The 18,478-nt window shown below is 36.8% G+C and overlaps 1 protein-coding gene across 1 annotated transcript; it reads right to left on the bottom strand.

Annotated features, from left to right (window-relative positions):
* On the bottom strand, positions 14,607–17,911 carry LOC109215160 (NAC domain-containing protein 30-like). The gene is made up of 4 exons (XM_019379181.1): positions 17,767–17,911; positions 16,559–16,725; positions 16,205–16,476; positions 14,607–15,376 (listed from the first exon to the last, which is right to left on the bottom strand). The coding sequence occupies exons 2-4, from the start codon at positions 16,716–16,718 to the stop codon at positions 14,903–14,905; spliced, it is 906 nt and encodes a 301-aa protein (XP_019234726.1). The 5' UTR covers positions 16,719–16,725; positions 17,767–17,911; the 3' UTR covers positions 14,607–14,902.

Below are 18,478 nucleotides of genomic sequence, written 5' to 3'. Positions count from 1 at the left end.
ATTATTATTATTATTAAAATTGCTAATGAATATAAAATGAGTAAAAAGGATAAATTGTGAAATTTGTTGGCTTGCCTAGCTCGTACTAGTAGGCTCCATCACGACTCCCGAGGGTGGGAATCCGGGTCGTGACACAAATAATGCTCATGCTCCTCCCTACTGCAAGACTAAACCAAGATGTCATCAATGAATACGATCACAAAAGTGTCTGAATATGACTTGAACAACCGTTCATCAAATCCATGAATGACGCTGGAGCATTAGTCAAACTAAATGACATCACGAAGAACTCATATGACCATAACAAGTCCTAAAAGCGTGTCTTAGGGATATTTAAAGCTCTAACCTTCACCTGATGATAACCTGCCCTCAAGTCAATCTTAGAGAAAACCTTAGAACCTTGAAGCTGGTCAAACCAATTATTAATACGAGGTTTGTTCTTGATAGTAACCTTGTTAACTATCTATAATCAATGCACATTCTCATTGTACCATCCTTCTTTTTCGTAAAAAATACCGGTGTACCCCAAGGAGAAACACTAGGTCTAATGAATGCATTTTCAATCAAATCCTGCAGCTGCTTCTTTAATTCCTTCGACTCAGCTATAGCCATGTGATATTGTAGAATAGATATGGGCTGAGTGTTTGGAACCAAATCAATTCCAAAATCAATATCCTATCTGGTGGCATAGGTGGAAGCTCCGTACTAGAATCCCAAATAAATACCAAATATGCTAGACATTACTTCTTAACCATATGTTGAGCCTTCAAATGAAATCACTTTACTTGTAGAATAGCCAGTGACCCTCTCCACTATAATCTAGGTAAATCTAGCATCGCTAAATTCACAGTCTTGGCATGAGAACCCAAGATAGCATGACACGGAGATAATCAATCTATGCTAAGAACCAACTTAAAATTCATTAATTCTAAAAACAAAAGATCAATCGTTGTATCATACCCATTAATAATAACTACACAAGATCGATAAACCTAATCCACCATAATAGGATCTCCAACAGGCGTAGACACATAAATAGGAGTATCTAAAGAATCACGAGATAGACCCAAATATAATACAAAATAAGATGACACATATGAATAAGTATAACCCGAATCAAATAATATCTAAGCATTTCTATGATAGACTAAACAATACTTGTAATGACCGTATTTGATGCCTCTGCCTTAGGTCTACTAGGTAAAGCATAATAACGAGTATGTCCTCCACCGATCTATCTTCATCATCTAGACAAACCTCTAGCTAGCTGACCTCCACCTCTAGCTAGCTGGCTGGGCGAATGATGTGGCAACTAGGGCAGGAATTATAGCTTAAGTATCCTGTTGAGACATACCACCTTGAAGCCTAGGGCATTCTCTCCTAAGATGTCTCAAATCTCAAATATTCAAATTAACCTCTCTGCTAGCGCTGTTGAGACTGAATCGGTCCCTGATGACAAGAATAATCATTGTAAGAACTATAAGATAGAGGTGCACTGTAGAATGCCTACCTTGAACAAATACTGTGAGAACCACGACTGACTGGAGCACCATGAGAAGCTTGAAGCACTGAGAATTGGCCTACTATAATACACTCTACCAAAATGACTCTTTCCTCCAGACGAGGTACCACTAAATCCTCCTAAATGACAAGACCTTTTATCCATCGTTACCCTGCTCCCCTAACAACGGATACGCTTAATCCTTTGAGCTATATCCACGACCTGTATAAAAGTAGTCCGATCTCTATCTCCCTAGCCATACTAAGCTTAATTCCAAAATTAAGACCCTCTTTGAACCTCATCACCTTCTTAATTTCGATGGAAATCAAGAAAGCTGCATAACAAGACAACTCCACAAACCCCATCTCATACTAATTACCAGAGATATTATCCTGTTGCATGTGCTCAAACTGGCTATGCAACTCACCTCTCCTAGTGAGTGAAATGAACCTCTCCAGGAAGAGAGTAGAAAACTGAGTCCAAGTGAGAGGAATTGACTCCGCTGGTCTACTCTGCTCATATGTCTGCCACCACCTCTTCACTGGCCTTCTCAACTAGAAAGCAGTGAAATCAAATCCATGGACTCCACCTGTCACGACCCATAATCCTGCTAAAGGTTGTATGGAGCCTAACCCGTTTGCTAGACAAGCAAACACTTAATCTAGCATAATTTAAAGAAGATTCGCCAAATCTCTAACATAATCAAAAGATAATAAGGAAATAGAACTCAAACCTATAACATAGATAAAAAAATATATGAGAGAGGCTATAAACATGACCAGGGCTGTCTACATAGTCCAAAACCCGATGTCACAACTAGCGCAGGTATCTAATGATAGAATTACTAAATAACAATGTTTGTTTGACCGAAATAGATAGACTAAATGGATAAGTAGGGAAGGGGACTCTATATGTTGCAGATCAGTCAAGTAAAGCAGCTCACCACGAAGTTTTCTCTAGATCTCCTACTCAGTCGGATGTACACCACCAATACCAACCTCAGAACATGCACAAAATGTGCAGAAATGTAGTATGAGTACAAACCATGGTACCCAGTAAGTATCAAGTCTAGTCTTGAAGAAGTAGTCGCGAGAGGTCGACATTGACACTCACTAACAGTCCAAAATATTAGGTGAAAGCATAATAATATAAAGGGTAAGACATACTATCTACGAATGAGTACAAAATCTCAAGAAGTATAGTTCATACAAAATTTAGGCATGCTTTACAGATAACGAGTTCAAATAAGACATCAACACCTCAATTCTCAAGACATGATATATGTCAATAACACTTATGTGCCTAACACATGACACGTGTCCAACAAGCACCAAAAGATTAGGGGTACCTACACTCACAGGGCCCAAGGTAATATGGGTAATCATCTGACTCTAGAGGGACTGATCTATATCCAAGCGTTGATTATTTTTCACTCATGATCATTAACAAATAATCAATATCATCTCAAATTTTCCGTAGTGCAAACATCATCAACTTTCCTCAATAACCAACTCTCCTCTCAGGAATATGTGTATGAAATAATATAATAAGGAAGCACTAGACAATAACAACAAGAATGTGGATAAAAGCTCATATGTGTGGAAGATAGTTATGGCTAATTATGTAAATCAATTCATCACAACGGCTCATTAAAATATTTAAGCATGCACAGTCTAATCATATTATTTAACATGAGTCAATTAAGTCATATAACCACCAAATTAAGGAGCAAATAAGATAAATGTATGACTTCAGAATAATCATAAGGCTAAACATGGGAAAATAACCCTTCATGCTCAAATCAACAAGTCATAACCTTAAGAATGCTCCTAAATCATATTTATAAATTATCACGTAGTAATAGAATCAATCGGAACATGGATACTAACTTCATATACTCCAAACAAAGAATAATTCAAGTTAACAATGCCGGATATGGTCAAATCCTAGCTACGCATATATGCTTGTCACCTTGCATATACGTGGCTCCTAGATCGAGCAACGTGTAACAAATACATCGCTTATGGAAAGATTCCCTCTTACAAGGATATACAAGAGATTTACCTCCGCCCAGTCGTAGCTTCAACCTTCCAATATAGAGTTTCCTCTCAAATCAACCTCTTAACGCCTCCAATCTTGTAAAAAACAATTCAATAACTCCAAACAATTCCATAGGAATCAATCCTAAATAATAAAGTACCAATCTTTAATCAAATTCTCTAAAGTTAACAAAAGTCAACCCGGGCCCACATTGTAAAAACCTGAGTCAAGTATTAGATGCCGATTACCCATAACCTCACGAGTCCAAATATGTGATTAGATTCCAAAATCGAGTCCAAATCGAGCCTCAAATCCCTAAAATTCATCCTCTTAAGTTGTAGAGAAAAACCCGATATTTCCCTTCAAAATCTCATGATTAAGGTGTATAAATCCATGGGGAATCAAGATATATATTCAAATCCAAGTGAAAATTACTTACCATAATGTAGTAGTGAAAATATCTTCCGAAATTGTCTCTTCCCGTGCTTCAAACCTCAAAACAATGAAAGATGAATATATGAAGTCTACCAGCGATTCCGCATTTGCAGTCAAAAATCTCGCATTTGCGAGCTCCACTAACTCATCCCATCACCGCTTCTAAGGAAAATAGTTGCTTATATGATATCGCTTCTATAACATTGTTTTTACGATGTTGCTATGGCGACACCAAGCTCGCTTCTGTGAGTTCACCTTCATTTCCCAAACCTCGCTTCTGCACAACAACCCATGCTCATGCGAAGCTACTTTTGTCCAAAAAATACGTGCTTTTGTAATGGCCAAATGAGACAAAAGTCCTCTTCTGCGAACCTCCAGCTCCTAATTCCTTCGTCGCAGGTGTGACCCCCAACCTCGATTCTGAGGCCTGACACCTGCGCAATATTTTTCGCAGAAGCGACACACCAGTACTAGTTTTCCAGTCAACACCAAAGTGGTTCGAAATCAAATCGAAACACCCCCGAGCACTCAGGACCCCGTCCAAACATATCAACAAGTCCCGGTATATTAACCAACTTATCGAAATGCTCAAAATACCACAATTAACACCAAACCAAGAATCAGAGATCAAAATCCATCTTTTAATCTCCAAACTTTCTATCTTCGCCAAATACATCCGAACCATTTTTAAATATTCCGGAGTCCAACCAAACATTTCACATAAGTTCCAATCAACTAAATAAAGCTATCCAAAGTCTTGGAACACCAACAAGTCCCCAAATAACACCAAAGTTAACTCTCAGTCAAACCTATGAACTCTCTAAGTCTTCAAATTGCTAACTATCACAAATAGAGCCAAAACCTTCTAGGAATCGAATCCAAATCCGGACATACGCCTAAGTCCGAAATTGCCATACGAACCTATTGAGACTATCAAATTTTGAATCTGATGTCGTTTATTTAAAAGTAAAACCTTGGTCAACTATAGCAACTTAAGCTTCCAAAATAAGATTAAGCGTCCTAAATCACACCCAAACCTATACGAAACCAAACCAATCCAACCCTGCAAGTCACAAAATAACGAAGAAACAAACGGGAAGCATCATACAAGGAAATGAGGCTCAAACAGACAAAACAATCGGTCGGGTTGTTACACAACCAAACCCAAATTGCGCAAAATCTCATGTTACATATCCAAGAAATCCTGAGCATCAGTTGTGGGATCACCATCAAAACATGGGGGATCTAACTTTTAGAATCGATTCATCCTCTTCTGAAATCACACCCAAACCTACCCGAAACCAAACCAATCCAACCCTGCAAGTCACAAAATAACGAAGAAACAAACATTTCGGATGAATGGGGAATTACGTCGCTCTTTGATCTGCAGAATAAGGCTTAGGAGCTCTCTTTTTTATGGAATTCTATGGGGCTTCCCTGTCGAGAATTAAAAGTTTTTCTCTTAGAGAGGCGTTTTCCTCGCTTAGAAAAGCGTTCCTATCTTGAATGATTGAGAAGAAGAAAAGTTATCACACAATCGCTTGAAAAAATCTTTTTTTTGGTCCAACTAGTAGTAATTAACTTAGCGTGTGAGCTTTGATGAAGACTTGCATCACTATTCGTTTCCTCGTGGCTCGATTGCTCATTTGCTTCTTCCTTTGGGCCGAACAGATTAGCCCTCTGATTGAATCGGAGAAGGCACGACTAGTTAGAAGATTGTGGCACCGCAACTTGGGTGAACTTCCATCACGAGAGAAACTGGATATTTTCCTATGGCTTGGACCCTTTCACTCGAGAACTCAAAGGGGGGAAAGAATTCTTCAACAACTCGCTTGAACTTTCAGAGAGAAGCAACTACTACTTCTCCATCAAAGGAAAAAGAAGCATCGAAGTAGAATAGTAAAAAATCTTTGGGCGAAAGGCAAATAGGGCTCATCCTTGATTTCATGAAATGCTTTGGAAGCATCATACAAGGAAATGAGGCTCAAACAAACAAAACAGCCGGTCGGGTTGTTACACAACCAAACCCAAATTGCGCAAAATCTCATGATACATATCCAAGAAATCCTGAGCATCAATTGTGGGATCACCATCAAAACATGGGGGATCTAACTTTTAGAATCGATTCATCCTCTTCTGCTCATTAACAGACATAGTAAGTCTAACCTCCGGCCTAATCATAATAATAGACTGAATTGTCCCAACTGGTGGAATAATCGGAACTCCCGAAGCCTGAAACATAGTAGTAGACTGCTCTAAATTTTGAGTAGTTGGTGTGAGCACGTGATTTTTGCCCTAAGCAATAATTCCCAAAATTTCAAACAAAACAATTTTTTCTAGTATTTTATAAATTTTTGTGAATTTTGTGGCATTCTTTGGTAATTGTTGCATTTTTATTTGTGCATTTTAATCCATATGAAAATACCAAAAATATGCATTGGCATTTAGGGATTTAACTTCACAATTTTAGTACTAATTAGTTTTAGAATAAAATGTAAAGAAAATTGCAAGAAAATAGTTCTTTGCATTACTAATTATTGCATTTGTCTTTAAATAGAGTTGTAAGTAATTTTAGGAGTTAAATAGTGTAATTAGGTCTTTGCTTTGTTTTAACATTTTATAAAATCAGAAAAAATAAATAAATACAAAAATACAAAAATAGATAAAGGAGAAAAAAAAGGAAAAAGAAAAAATTACAAAATTANAAAAAAAGTAAAAAATGGTCTTAATTGGAGACCAAATTTGGGCCAAAATCAGTCAGCCCAAACGGAATTCCCAACCCCAGGCCCAGTTTACCTCTACCCGGTCCGGATGCCCATGCCTGTGAGACCAACAAAACGACGTAGTATAGGAAGCATACTACGTCGTTTTGAGTTAAATGCCAAATCAAATCCAGGCCGTCTACCCACTCTAATCCAACGACCCAGTTTTAATCTCGTATTTTAGATATAAGTGTCCGGAATCTTCAGAAAATTTTGAGACCAAAGTCATCCTCATCGTACCCTGTAACGCCGGTGCCGGCCACCCTCCTCCGCCTTAGCCCCACCGTCCCTCCGCCGTCCGCCGCCGGCCGGAAATCGTCGCCGGCGGCGGCGATGCTCCGATCAACCCCAAAATTACACCCCAGATTCCCCTTCTCCTCCTTTACCCAAATCCACTGTCCTTTGCTTTCAAATCTTACTGGAACTCGTCGAATATCCGTTTAAAATTTTCCGGCCAAGTCGCCGGTTATGCCAAACGGTCCCAAATTAACACCAAGGGACCGCCTTGACCTCCTCTACCCAACCCCCATAGCCACTTGTCTCAAACATGGCCGGAATGGCTCAAATATTAGATCGAAAATCTGGGCCAAAACATCAACTCATCCAAATCCAACCAAATTTACACCATATACTCTTCTGACCTCCCTCCACCTGAGTCCTTAACCAGAATCTTTCGAATATTGCCGGAACGTTACGAATTTTAAATCTCAATTCCGGCAGAACCCTAGCTCAGAAATCTTGGGGATTTTGGACCGTGATTTCCCTAATCATGTGTGTTCTTTTGAAAACACACGATTAGGGATGTTACGCGTCAAGAATCCCGGAGGATTCAAACAAATGACCGGTCAGAATTCACCCCATAGTCAGTCAAGTGCTAAAGCTAAGTAAGTTTTCCTCGCTCTTCTTCGTTAGTCTTTTCCTCTTGACTGATACTTCCTTTTGATCAATCAATTTAGGGCTTGAGTTTATTTCTCTTCATTTTTCGATTGAACCAGTGCTCAAATAGATTAGCCTGTTTCTTATTTGTTATTCTTCATTGTCTTTTAATTAATAATGAGAATTGGGTCATTTGTCAATTTAGTTGTGACTGAGTTCTTTAGAATTAGGATTGATCATGTTTAGGATTTAGTTTAGGTTTTGAGTTGCTTAAATCTTCTCCAGGCTTCATGAATAAGTTTGTTCTATTAGTTGTGTGTGTCGAATCTGTTTGCTTACAGTTTTGATCAATACTATTTGAGCACTGTTTTACTTTGACTTGTTATTAGTAGTTGTTAATCCAAAAAATCAGTAGTTATTTGAATTTAGGATTTGCGATTGGATTGGTGGCTGGTTAATTTGCAGAAATAGTTATTTGAACCAGGGTCAGTTAGAAAGTTTAGTGTAGTTAATGTAGGCTAGTAATTTCAGGAGGTTCAAAGGGTAGTTTAGACATAGGAAAAGGGTACTTTCATCAGATTTGCTAATTTTTAAAGGGGGGTATGGATAGAATAGGGATTGTAACAAGTATAGAACCTTCTAGGATGGACTATAGTGTAGGTTCTAATAAACTTAAGGTAGTTGCTTGTGTAAAGGGTAAACACTGAAATTAGAATAGGGACTAAGGGGTAAAGGGAAAAATCTGAAATTGGACCTAAGTACACCTATAAATAGGCATTCATTTGCCTTGGGGAAGGGGGGGAACAGCCATCTCGACCCCTCCCCAATGTCATCTCTCTGATTCTCCACAAGTTCCAGAAAAAATCAAAAATTGCTATTACATTAATCCCTCCTTAGCCTATTTTCAGATCTCAGTCCCTAATCCAACTTCCTAGCTCATTAAGGATGAGAAGTAATTTAAATTCATCTGATTCTGCACGACATTGATATTTACAAGCTGTTCAATCATGTGTGCATGAGGTCTGCTTAGTTCGAGTGTTGTTTGCTTACTGGTTGTGTCAATCCTGGGTTCATCTCTGGTTATTTGGTGCCATTTTGGTTTGATCTGTGAACTCTGTGGGCTTTCCAATTTATCCTGAACTGCTGAATCTGTGTTGGTCTGTTGCTGAGATTTTAAATTGGTTCTCTGAGTTGCTGCTGAAGCTGTTACTGCTGCTAATTCTTCCTTTTCCTATTTCAATTCCAATCCCAGGTACACGTTTATGAACTCACCTTGATGTTAGTAAGAAATGAGAGACTTTGAGAACAACAATAAAGCAATGAATAAGTATATATTTCAGTATAATCTCAATGATATTTCGTGTGCTACAGATGTTGAGACCTTCCCCTTTTATAGTTAATTCTAGGTAGAAAGTGTAATGCCTTTGTCTTAATGAGGCATTATGAGCAATAAATGACATTAAAGAAACGTTACTCAATCATTCCTATTAAATACAAATTCTCTCAACGTATTGGTCATTTAATGTCTGTAATTTCGGTACTCCTTTNGTTGTTTAGTTGGATAAATGTAATTGGTGTTAGTTAGTAGTTTTGAGTGTATGAATAATAGATACATTTGGACTGTTAATCTGGACTGTTATGGACTTTGAATTCTATACTTGTTAAGGCATTTTAGAACAGTAGCATAGCAGGATTAGTTTAAATACAACTTTGAAATCAAATAATGCAAGCATGAAATCAGTAGCTCAGTGTAATGCACGTTCAATTCTAGATGCTGATACGCCTTTAAAATCAGTACGCATAGCCCATAAATCCGTCGTCTCATTTAAAGAGTGTAGAGTAATTTCAATAGTTTTGGTTTAATTGAATCAGAATTCTTCTTTTTTAATTTAAATCCAGGCCCTATAGCCTATCCCCAGGACGTTTGGGCTTAGGCCTGGACTGGCAGCTTGCAGAAGCCCAAATAACTGGCAGCCTGTTATAAGAGCACGGGTACAATGCTCCTTCGTTGGGCTTATCTCAGAGCCCGATCGATGGCCTTGACACATAATTACCATTTAACTTACTTCAGTTCAATAACAAACCTTAGGATTTTCTTTGCGCTGCTGGAGACAAATAAAAAATATAGTTGCTTTAAGACTGCCTTTTCCTGAATAAAATTACACAGCCTCGCCCAAAATATAAGTTGCGGGGTCTTCGATAATGCTTTATATAAAATTTAGATTTTGGGATACGCCGCTTAGCAAATTTCACGGCCTTCCCCAAATATAATAAACACGTAGCTGCTTTAGGCGCGTACTTAATATTACTTCCTTAAACTCGGGTGCACATTTATGTGACCCAAATCCAAATCTCAACGAAGTCGAAATGTGTTAACGATCCCGGGTGCACTGGTGCGACGTGGTTCGAGACGCATTTTCACGACGTTGCAATTCTCTCAAAATAAATAATAATAATAAAAGCGTTTCAAGAGTTAAAAGGCACATAGATTAAAACATGTACTAAAATCAAACAAATGAGCCAAATATGACAGTTGCGCGACCGTGATAGAACCACGGAACCCGGGAATGCCTAGCACCTTCTCCCGGGTTAACAGAATTCCTTACTCGAATTTCTTGTTCGCTGACTGTAAAACAGAGTCAATCTTTCCTCGATTCGGGATTTAAAACCGGTGACTTGGGACACCATAACTATCCCAAGTGGCGACTCTGATCTTAAATAAATAATCCCGTTCCGATTGTCACTTCAAGTTGGAAATAACTCCCTTTACCATACCCTCTTCCGCGGGTGTAGTAAGTAAAAAGGAGGTGTGACAGTTGGGGCCTATTCTCCCCTTCTAGCCTGTGAAGTAGCTGGGACCATAGGGATTATTCTGGACAATGCCAAACCGTTGAAGTAACCCCTGATCCGGAGCATAGTGTCCTGAAGCATTGGAATAGCAACAAAACCTTCAGGGACCTGGTAAAATAATCTGATTTGGAACCTGGTCCACCATTTGAGCTATAGGTGGCTCCTCAAACATGGCTCTACCTCAAATAGCGGCTAAAATCTAGGGTGTTAGTTCCTACTCAGTTGTAGTTGACGCGGGTGTTCTCACCATCTATGAGAGAATAGAAGAGTAAAGATTCAAACTTCAAGATAGAACAATAACACACGATAAAGAAAGAAAGAAGGGAGGTTTCCTAGTTGTTCCATAGCCTCTCAAAGATAAGTATACACATCTTCATACAAATCCGCAAGACTCTATTAAATATGCTCATGACCTGTAGAACTCATGAACCTAGAGCTCAGATACTAACTTTATCAGGACCCTAAATTCCATTTATGATCATGATGGTACCTAATACTAACTGGTTTGGTAAGCCAACAATCATAATTAACTAATATGAAGACAAATAATAATAATCTACTATCAAGATATAGATAAAACATAAATAAATCTTAAACCGTCGATCAAATACAAAAATAGTATAACAATCTCCCAAAATTCGGTAGTACGAATGCCATGAGCACCTGAATAGAGTACAATTCAGTATAATATAACAATACTATTTGAATCACATAACAATAAAATGAATAAGAAGGGGACTCCATAAGCTGCGAATCAGGGACAACAACTCACTATGAAGTCTCCAGTCAACCGCTAAGCGACATCCTGAACGTCGCTCGGTCAAGTACCACAATCTGCACAAAATATGTAGAAGTATGTACGAGTACAAATACAATGTGCGCTCAGTAAGTATCAAGTCTATTCTCGAAGAAGTAGCAAAGAGATTTTGGCAAAAGTATGATACTCACCTTCAAAACCTGGGTAGTTCTTAATAGCATGATATCACATAATTTAACCAAGAACAACAAATACAATATCAAGGTGCACAAATCAAATATAGGATAAGCATGCTTCTTAAAACAAGATAACCAAAGCATAATTTAATTTTCAAGTTCAGCTATAAAAATGATATACACCAAGTCGCACCTATAAGAATGCTTCTACATAAGTTTAGGATGATGATACATGCTCAAGATTCGACAATAACCAATATCCAGCACATCTCATGTGCTCCAACATGATATGAGTATCACCTGCGCTCATAGGGCGGGTGATCACCTGACTCTAGAGGGATCGATTCATATCTAAGCACAACATAGAAACTCATTGTGGCATAGCATATGAAAATCAGAATAATCGCACAACATAAACCATCATGCCATAACAATATCTATCAATCCGATTATAGTGTGCCAATGTACTATCAATCCCTATCAACATCTCCGTCTCTAAGGATGTATGCATATGTTCAAGAAGTAACCAATAAAATGCACAAGGACATAATAAATATAGACGTGGATGTATGATCATGACATAAGTATGACTAGGGATAAAAAATGTATCAACATCTCAAGAGTAGCCCATCATGCCCAAGTAAGATGTCATAAGCCTAAACATAAATTCTAGCATGAATAAATAGGCAAACATAGTCATATATTCAAGTAAACCATATACAACCAAAGAAGGCATAAAAAAGCTTAAATCTACCCCAAACATGGTATAGCCTTAGTGTACGTATATATACGCTCGTCATCTCACATATACGTCACCCCCAAATCACGTAGCATCTAGTACATAAGTCTAGTTGTAAAAAATCTCTATTAACAAGGTTAGACAAGAGACTTACCTCCTCTTGAAATCGCTCTAACCCTCAAATACTGCTTTTCTTTTGAAATTCTCCTCCAAACATCCCAAATCTAACCAAATAGTGCTTAGCAAGGTGAAATAAAGTCATAAAAATGAAGTTCAAAAAATCAAGCTTCAATCTATAATCAAATCTCAAAATTCAAAAAAAAGTCAACCCAGACCTAGATGGCTAAAACCTGATGCTAAGGTCAAATATCGTTGACCCATGATCCCCACGAGTCCAAATATGTGATTAACTCTCAAATTTAAGTCCAAATCGATGTTCAAAACCTCATAATACCCTATCTTAAGTGGTAGATAAAAATCGTAAATTTTACTCTTTAATTTCATGTTTTAGGAGTAGAAATATATTGAAAATCAATATACCTAATCAAAACCAAGTAAGTATTTTCTTAGCCTCAAGTTCTGGGGTAAAATCTCCTCAAAAATTGCCTCCTCCAAAGTCTAGGTCTCAAAAATAATAAAAATGGGCTAAATCCTGAAATCTGGATATTAAATACCTTGCCAGCAATTACTCGTCGCGATCGCGACAACCAATCCACGCGATCGTGAAGCATAAGCCCTCTGCCAGAAATACTTAATCGCGATTGTGAAGCACAATTCACCTCCCCAGCCAAACCTTCTACATGATCGCGTCTGTCCCTCACGCGATCGCGAATCACTACCAGCCACTCCTACGCGACTGCAAGCCCTTCCACGCGATTGCGAAGCACACATCCCCTGGCCCCCAAATCTCTTCAACATGATCGCGGGAAATAGCTCAGCGACTGTGATGCACTACTATGCATCAGAAAACAAGCAATTCAAACTCAATCCGAAATGCTCCAAAACTATCCTGAATCTTACCCGAGCCCTCCGGGATCCTATCCAAACGTCCGAACAAGTTGTACACCCTATACAAACTCGTTGAAAGGCTCAAAATACCAAAAACCACTTAAAACCAAGAATTAAGCATCAAACAAAAAAATCTCAAACTTTCTTAAGTTTAAAATTTTAACTAGAAGTGTCGAATTAACCTCGGACCATCCGTGACCCGAACTAAATATACGTATAAGTTCAAAATCATCATACGAACCTATTATAATCTTCAACTCACCAATCCAGAGTTATTTATCCAAAATAATGACCTTGGTCAATTCTTCCAATATTAAGCTTCTAGTTAGAAACTAATAGTCTGTTTGGCCAAGCTGCAAAAATCAGCTTATTTTTAGAAGTATTTTTTCTCAAAAGTGCTTTTCTCAGAACTACTTTTGGTGAGAAGCAGTTTGTGTTTGGCTAATTAATTTGAAAAGCACTTCTAAGTGTAATTTGAAAAACAATTAGTATTTGGCCAAGCTTTTAAAAACTACTTCTAAGTGTATTTTTCACAAAAGTGTTTTTCAAAAAAATGCTTTTGGAGAGAAGCTATTTTTTTCGGCTTCTCCTCAAAAATACTTTTTTTTCTTCCAAAAGCTTGGCCAAACACTTCAACTTTGAAAAAAAATACTCCCTCCGTTCCAGTTTATGTGAACCTATTTCCTTTTTGGTCCGTTCCATAAAGAATGACCTCTTTCTAAATTTGGAAACAATTTAGCTTAAACTTACAGTTTTACCCTTAATGAGAAGCTTTTATAACCACACAAATACTCTGGGCTCCTTTTTGACTTGTTTAGAACCACAAAGTCCAAAAGCCTTCATACTTTCTTAAATTTCGTGCCCAGTCAAACAGATTCACATAAATTGAAACGGATGGAGTACTTTTTTTTAAGGAAAAAAGTGCTTCTAGAATTGGAGAAACTTGGCCAAACAGGCTATAAGTGTTCCAAATCACTCCCCGAACCCCTAGAAAATCAGAGCACCCATCCCCACAAGTCATAATCATCAAACCAACTACGAAAAATCTCAAATAGGGAAATGAGGTTCGAGAATTCAAAACTGGCGATCGGATCATTACAAGTATGAGTTGCAAAAACATCTCGGTGATTCACACATTAAATTGGTTCTTAGTGGGTAAATAATTCTGTTGTTCCTTTATATATGTAGATCTTGACTTGTAGCTTGTAAAACATAAATGGAGATGCACAATGATAATAAAAACGGAATGTCCATAGTTATTATCCATTTTTACTTTATCTATAACAGTGGTATCCGACTCATCTTAATTATTTCATTAAGTATTTGTTATCTCTAATCAGCACAAGTATTAATATAAATAAATCACCCACCATAGTCATGAAAGCAGATTAAATATGAGGTAGATTTTAATATGTCAGCTTTAGCAAAAGATAAACATCCAAGTTTTCATAATAGAGAAAACTCAAGGAAAGAAGAATAAAATCGAAAGGAAAAAAATTAAAGCTTCTCCGATCAGTACGTAGATACATATAACATCAATTCACAGTTGTAGAATATCTTGAAACAGTCAATAGGTTGTTAATTAAACAACTAAAAATTCTCAAAGGCCACTTTTTTAACGTGGCCCTTGCAGCTTCCACATTTCCTTCATACTCAGCTGCTTTTAACTCCAACCAAATTTCACGAACCCTTTTTTTTTGTTAATACAAATCTCTACGATTATTCATAGAAGATTGTTTTTTTCCCATATAATGAAAGCTATAAATCAGGGTAACATTGAAGCAATTGGCTCATACGATTCTGATCATCATCAACTAATGGAAGATTAGGGAAAGAATAAGAAGAAGATGGTGCCTCAATCATATCAAAAAATTGGCAATTACTCCCATAACTATTCTTGTCTTCTTCATGAGTAGCCATACTTGTTGAAATGGTGGGGCTATCAAGTTGTGGGAGTTCAACTAGTTGATTTTCAAATCCAATTATTTGGCTAGAGATGAGATCTTGATGATGATGATAGAGAGATGGATTAGAAAGGAATTGATTATTTAAGTTTGATGTTTGGTTGAATGGATTATAATGCATTGGACTTGGCATTTTTGAAGGTGGTCTATAACTTGTATTGGTTCCTCTGATACAATTATAAGCAGAAGTATTTTTCCATGATTCTAAACTTGGATTGTTGTTTGGAGTTGGCTTCTTGAATGCCCTGCATACTACCCATCCTTCTTCCTGTCAATATCAAATTTCAATTTGGTCAGCAAGGTACTAAGTTAAAAGAAGTAAATAATTTTCTTCTTGATCCATAATTACCTAATCTTGTCTCATTACAGAGTTATTATTTCATCTAAAAGTTTAAGTCGTGAGAGAGCAAAAATATTATGTCCCAACATTTCTAATTAAGACTACATTTTTGTGTGGTGACAAGCCAATCTAACTGAGACATATTTTTACTTTAGTTCAATTACTTGCACTCTATGTTACGATCAAGAATTTTAATGGATGGATGAGAGACCTCCAATTTTAATTGGAGGTCATAGGTTCGAGGCTTTAGAAAAAGAAAAAAACCTAATGGTAACAAGCATTTTGCTTTAGTGGGCCCTATAAGTGACGCAAATTTAAATTAATTTGATTAGTGCACTTCAGACATCAGATGGTAATAAAGAAATATGCATACTAGTATTATTTTTATAAGAAAATAGATAACATGCAATAAAGAACAAGTGAAGAAGGTTTGTGGTTAAAAATTATATTGTTCTCCAGAAACCTTTTTCCAACATAAAAGTTGACCCAAAGAAACAAAAAAGTAACTTTGTGTTTCTTTTTCGTTGCCATGCCAACTCCAAGTAAGTAATATTTGGATTAGAGTCCACTGTGAAAAGAGACTATATACTGCTTCATGCGTGACACAATATTAACTATGTTCACAGCAGAATATATATAGTAAACAGTCACTTAATAAAAGCAAGTACCATTTGATAGAGTTGTTCATATATATTTTCATCAAATTTCAACTTCAAGTAGTAGAAGAGTTTTGAAATAGGAAATGATTAAACTGACCTGAGGAGGTCCATGTTGGGAGGTTTGGAGACGATATTCATGCATAATCCAATCACTTTTCCTTCCATTAGGAGCTCTTCCTGTGTAGAAAACTAGTGTTTTTCTCATCCCTATTATCTTCTCCCTTGATAATACTGCCTTATCTCTTCCTGTTGCCTTCCAAAATCCAGCAGCTGTAGCTCTATTTGTCCTCGTTCCACTCGGATATTTCCTGTCCTTGTGGCTGAAAAAATACCACTCGTTTTGTTCTTCATATCCCAGTTTGCACCTATCTGCATGTGTTAAGAATATAATATTAGTAATTGGTTACAAGATCATCATGTCAATGTTGAATATTTTCCTAAACAATGATACCTTGGATGTCCCATGGCTCCATTCTATAGAGATCAATATCAGTGATGACATCAAGATCAATCTTGAGGGAGTTAATTTTTCTCTTGAGGTAGTATCCAACAAGTTCTTCCTCTGTTGGATGAAATCTAAAACCTGGAGGAACACATGACTCCATTTCCATTTTTGATCTGAGAAATTTGCATATAATTGAGAATAGTTCAACACAGAGAAAATGTTGGACCAAAAGAAGGGTGTAATTAATAAAGTTATATCAAGGCTTGACATACTGTTGGAAGATATTTCTTATATCTCATTTTGGTTAAGTAATAAACATCAAACATACACTTTTGCAAAGACAAACATTAATTCCCTCTGCGTCTCAATAAAGTGTGAATCTTACACTTCTCTTGTCTTGCAGATTTGTAATCATTCACATCCATTCGTGAGCAAATTAAAGCCATCATTACCTCTTTCTTTTTGGTTTTTTCTTTGGGTGGGGTGGGTCTGGGGGGTTTTGGGTTCCTCGAATTTTAATTTTTTTTTTTTTTTTTTTTTGTGGGGCAATTAGGAAAATGGCAGACCATTAGTTGGTTCCTACCAAACAAGAAAATCATCAAGAAGCCTCAATTAGTTGCATGCAATGGTTAGCCTTTAGGCAATTCTATGAACATGTAAAAAAATGTAGCCGAAAACATTGACTTTGTTTTATAAAAAAAAAACATATGTTGAAATGATTTCTTTGAGTGCAATCCACTCAATAACACATGATCCCTTAAGAAAACCCTTTTCACACTACCATACGCATTCAATCTCTATGACTATACTATTTTCACTTCATGACAAATGAATTATGACATTCAAGAAAATGATAGTAATGCCTTTTTCTCTTGATATTTTCTTAGCCAATCAAGTGATAGTAAGAGGGCCAAAATCTTACACTGTAATTAATACTGAATAAAAGCTGCTCCTAATAAATAGAAAGAATAACAATCGAAGACGTGAAAGAAAATTCAAGATTTTAGTACTGTTTGAAGGGATTTCATGATCTTCCTACAGCTTAAGAATGTTTTATTAGATGGAAAAACACAAAGAAAAACTATAAACTTATCCTTCATGTTCGTTTACATAAAACCTAAAGGAATTCATCTGCATGGAAGCAATAGCAAAACCATAAAACAGAATAAATTAAGTACCACAAAGAAAAAACAAGCAAAGAGAGGATCCTTTACCGTTTTTCGAGCTGAGAGAGAGACAAAGGAAGAAGAAGGAGGAAGGAGAGAGTTCTTGAAAGAATGAAGATAATGTAGTTTTGGAGAAGATAGAAATTAAAGAGAGACTTAAGAATGAGAGAAACAAAAATGGATAAATCAGGTGTTGGTTAAAATGTTGTTGGTGAGCAAAGGATATATATATAAATATATATGTAGAAAAAGAATTCTTTTTAGCTAACTAGCTAGTAGAAAAAAGAGAAGTAGTGTGTGATAACCAGGTACAACAACAGAAAGGAATTACTTAATAATTCTATGAATATGACAGAACGTCTTTTCAAGTTACTTTTTTTTTAAGATAAATTTTCCCTCGGTGTTCGATATTTGTATTAGAGCTTAATTAAATCCATAATTCATGCCGGGGAATTACACATTGGGGGTAAAACACGCAATCTGTAACAAAATGTGACTCCATACCTTGGGCTCGAATATGAGACCTCTGATTAGAGATGATGGATTACTTTCGCTTCACCATAACTTTTGTTGGTTTTTTTTAAAAGTTATTTTATAAAAGCTAATGTTTGCGTTGGCAAATATATACTCCCTCCGTTCCAAATCATGTGAACTTGTTTGACTGGGCACGAAGTTTAAGACAAAAATGAAGGCTTTTAGAATTTATGGTCCTAAACAAGTTAAAAAGGGTCCAGAGTATTTGTGTGGTTATAAAAGCTTC

This window comes from Nicotiana attenuata, chromosome 2 (assembly GCF_001879085.1).
Source record: "Nicotiana attenuata strain UT chromosome 2, NIATTr2, whole genome shotgun sequence".
In the NCBI taxonomy this organism is placed as follows: domain Eukaryota; kingdom Viridiplantae; phylum Streptophyta; class Magnoliopsida; order Solanales; family Solanaceae; genus Nicotiana; species Nicotiana attenuata.
The sequence above is the reverse complement of the archived record's forward strand: the minus strand, read 5'-3'. Positions and strand labels throughout refer to the sequence as shown.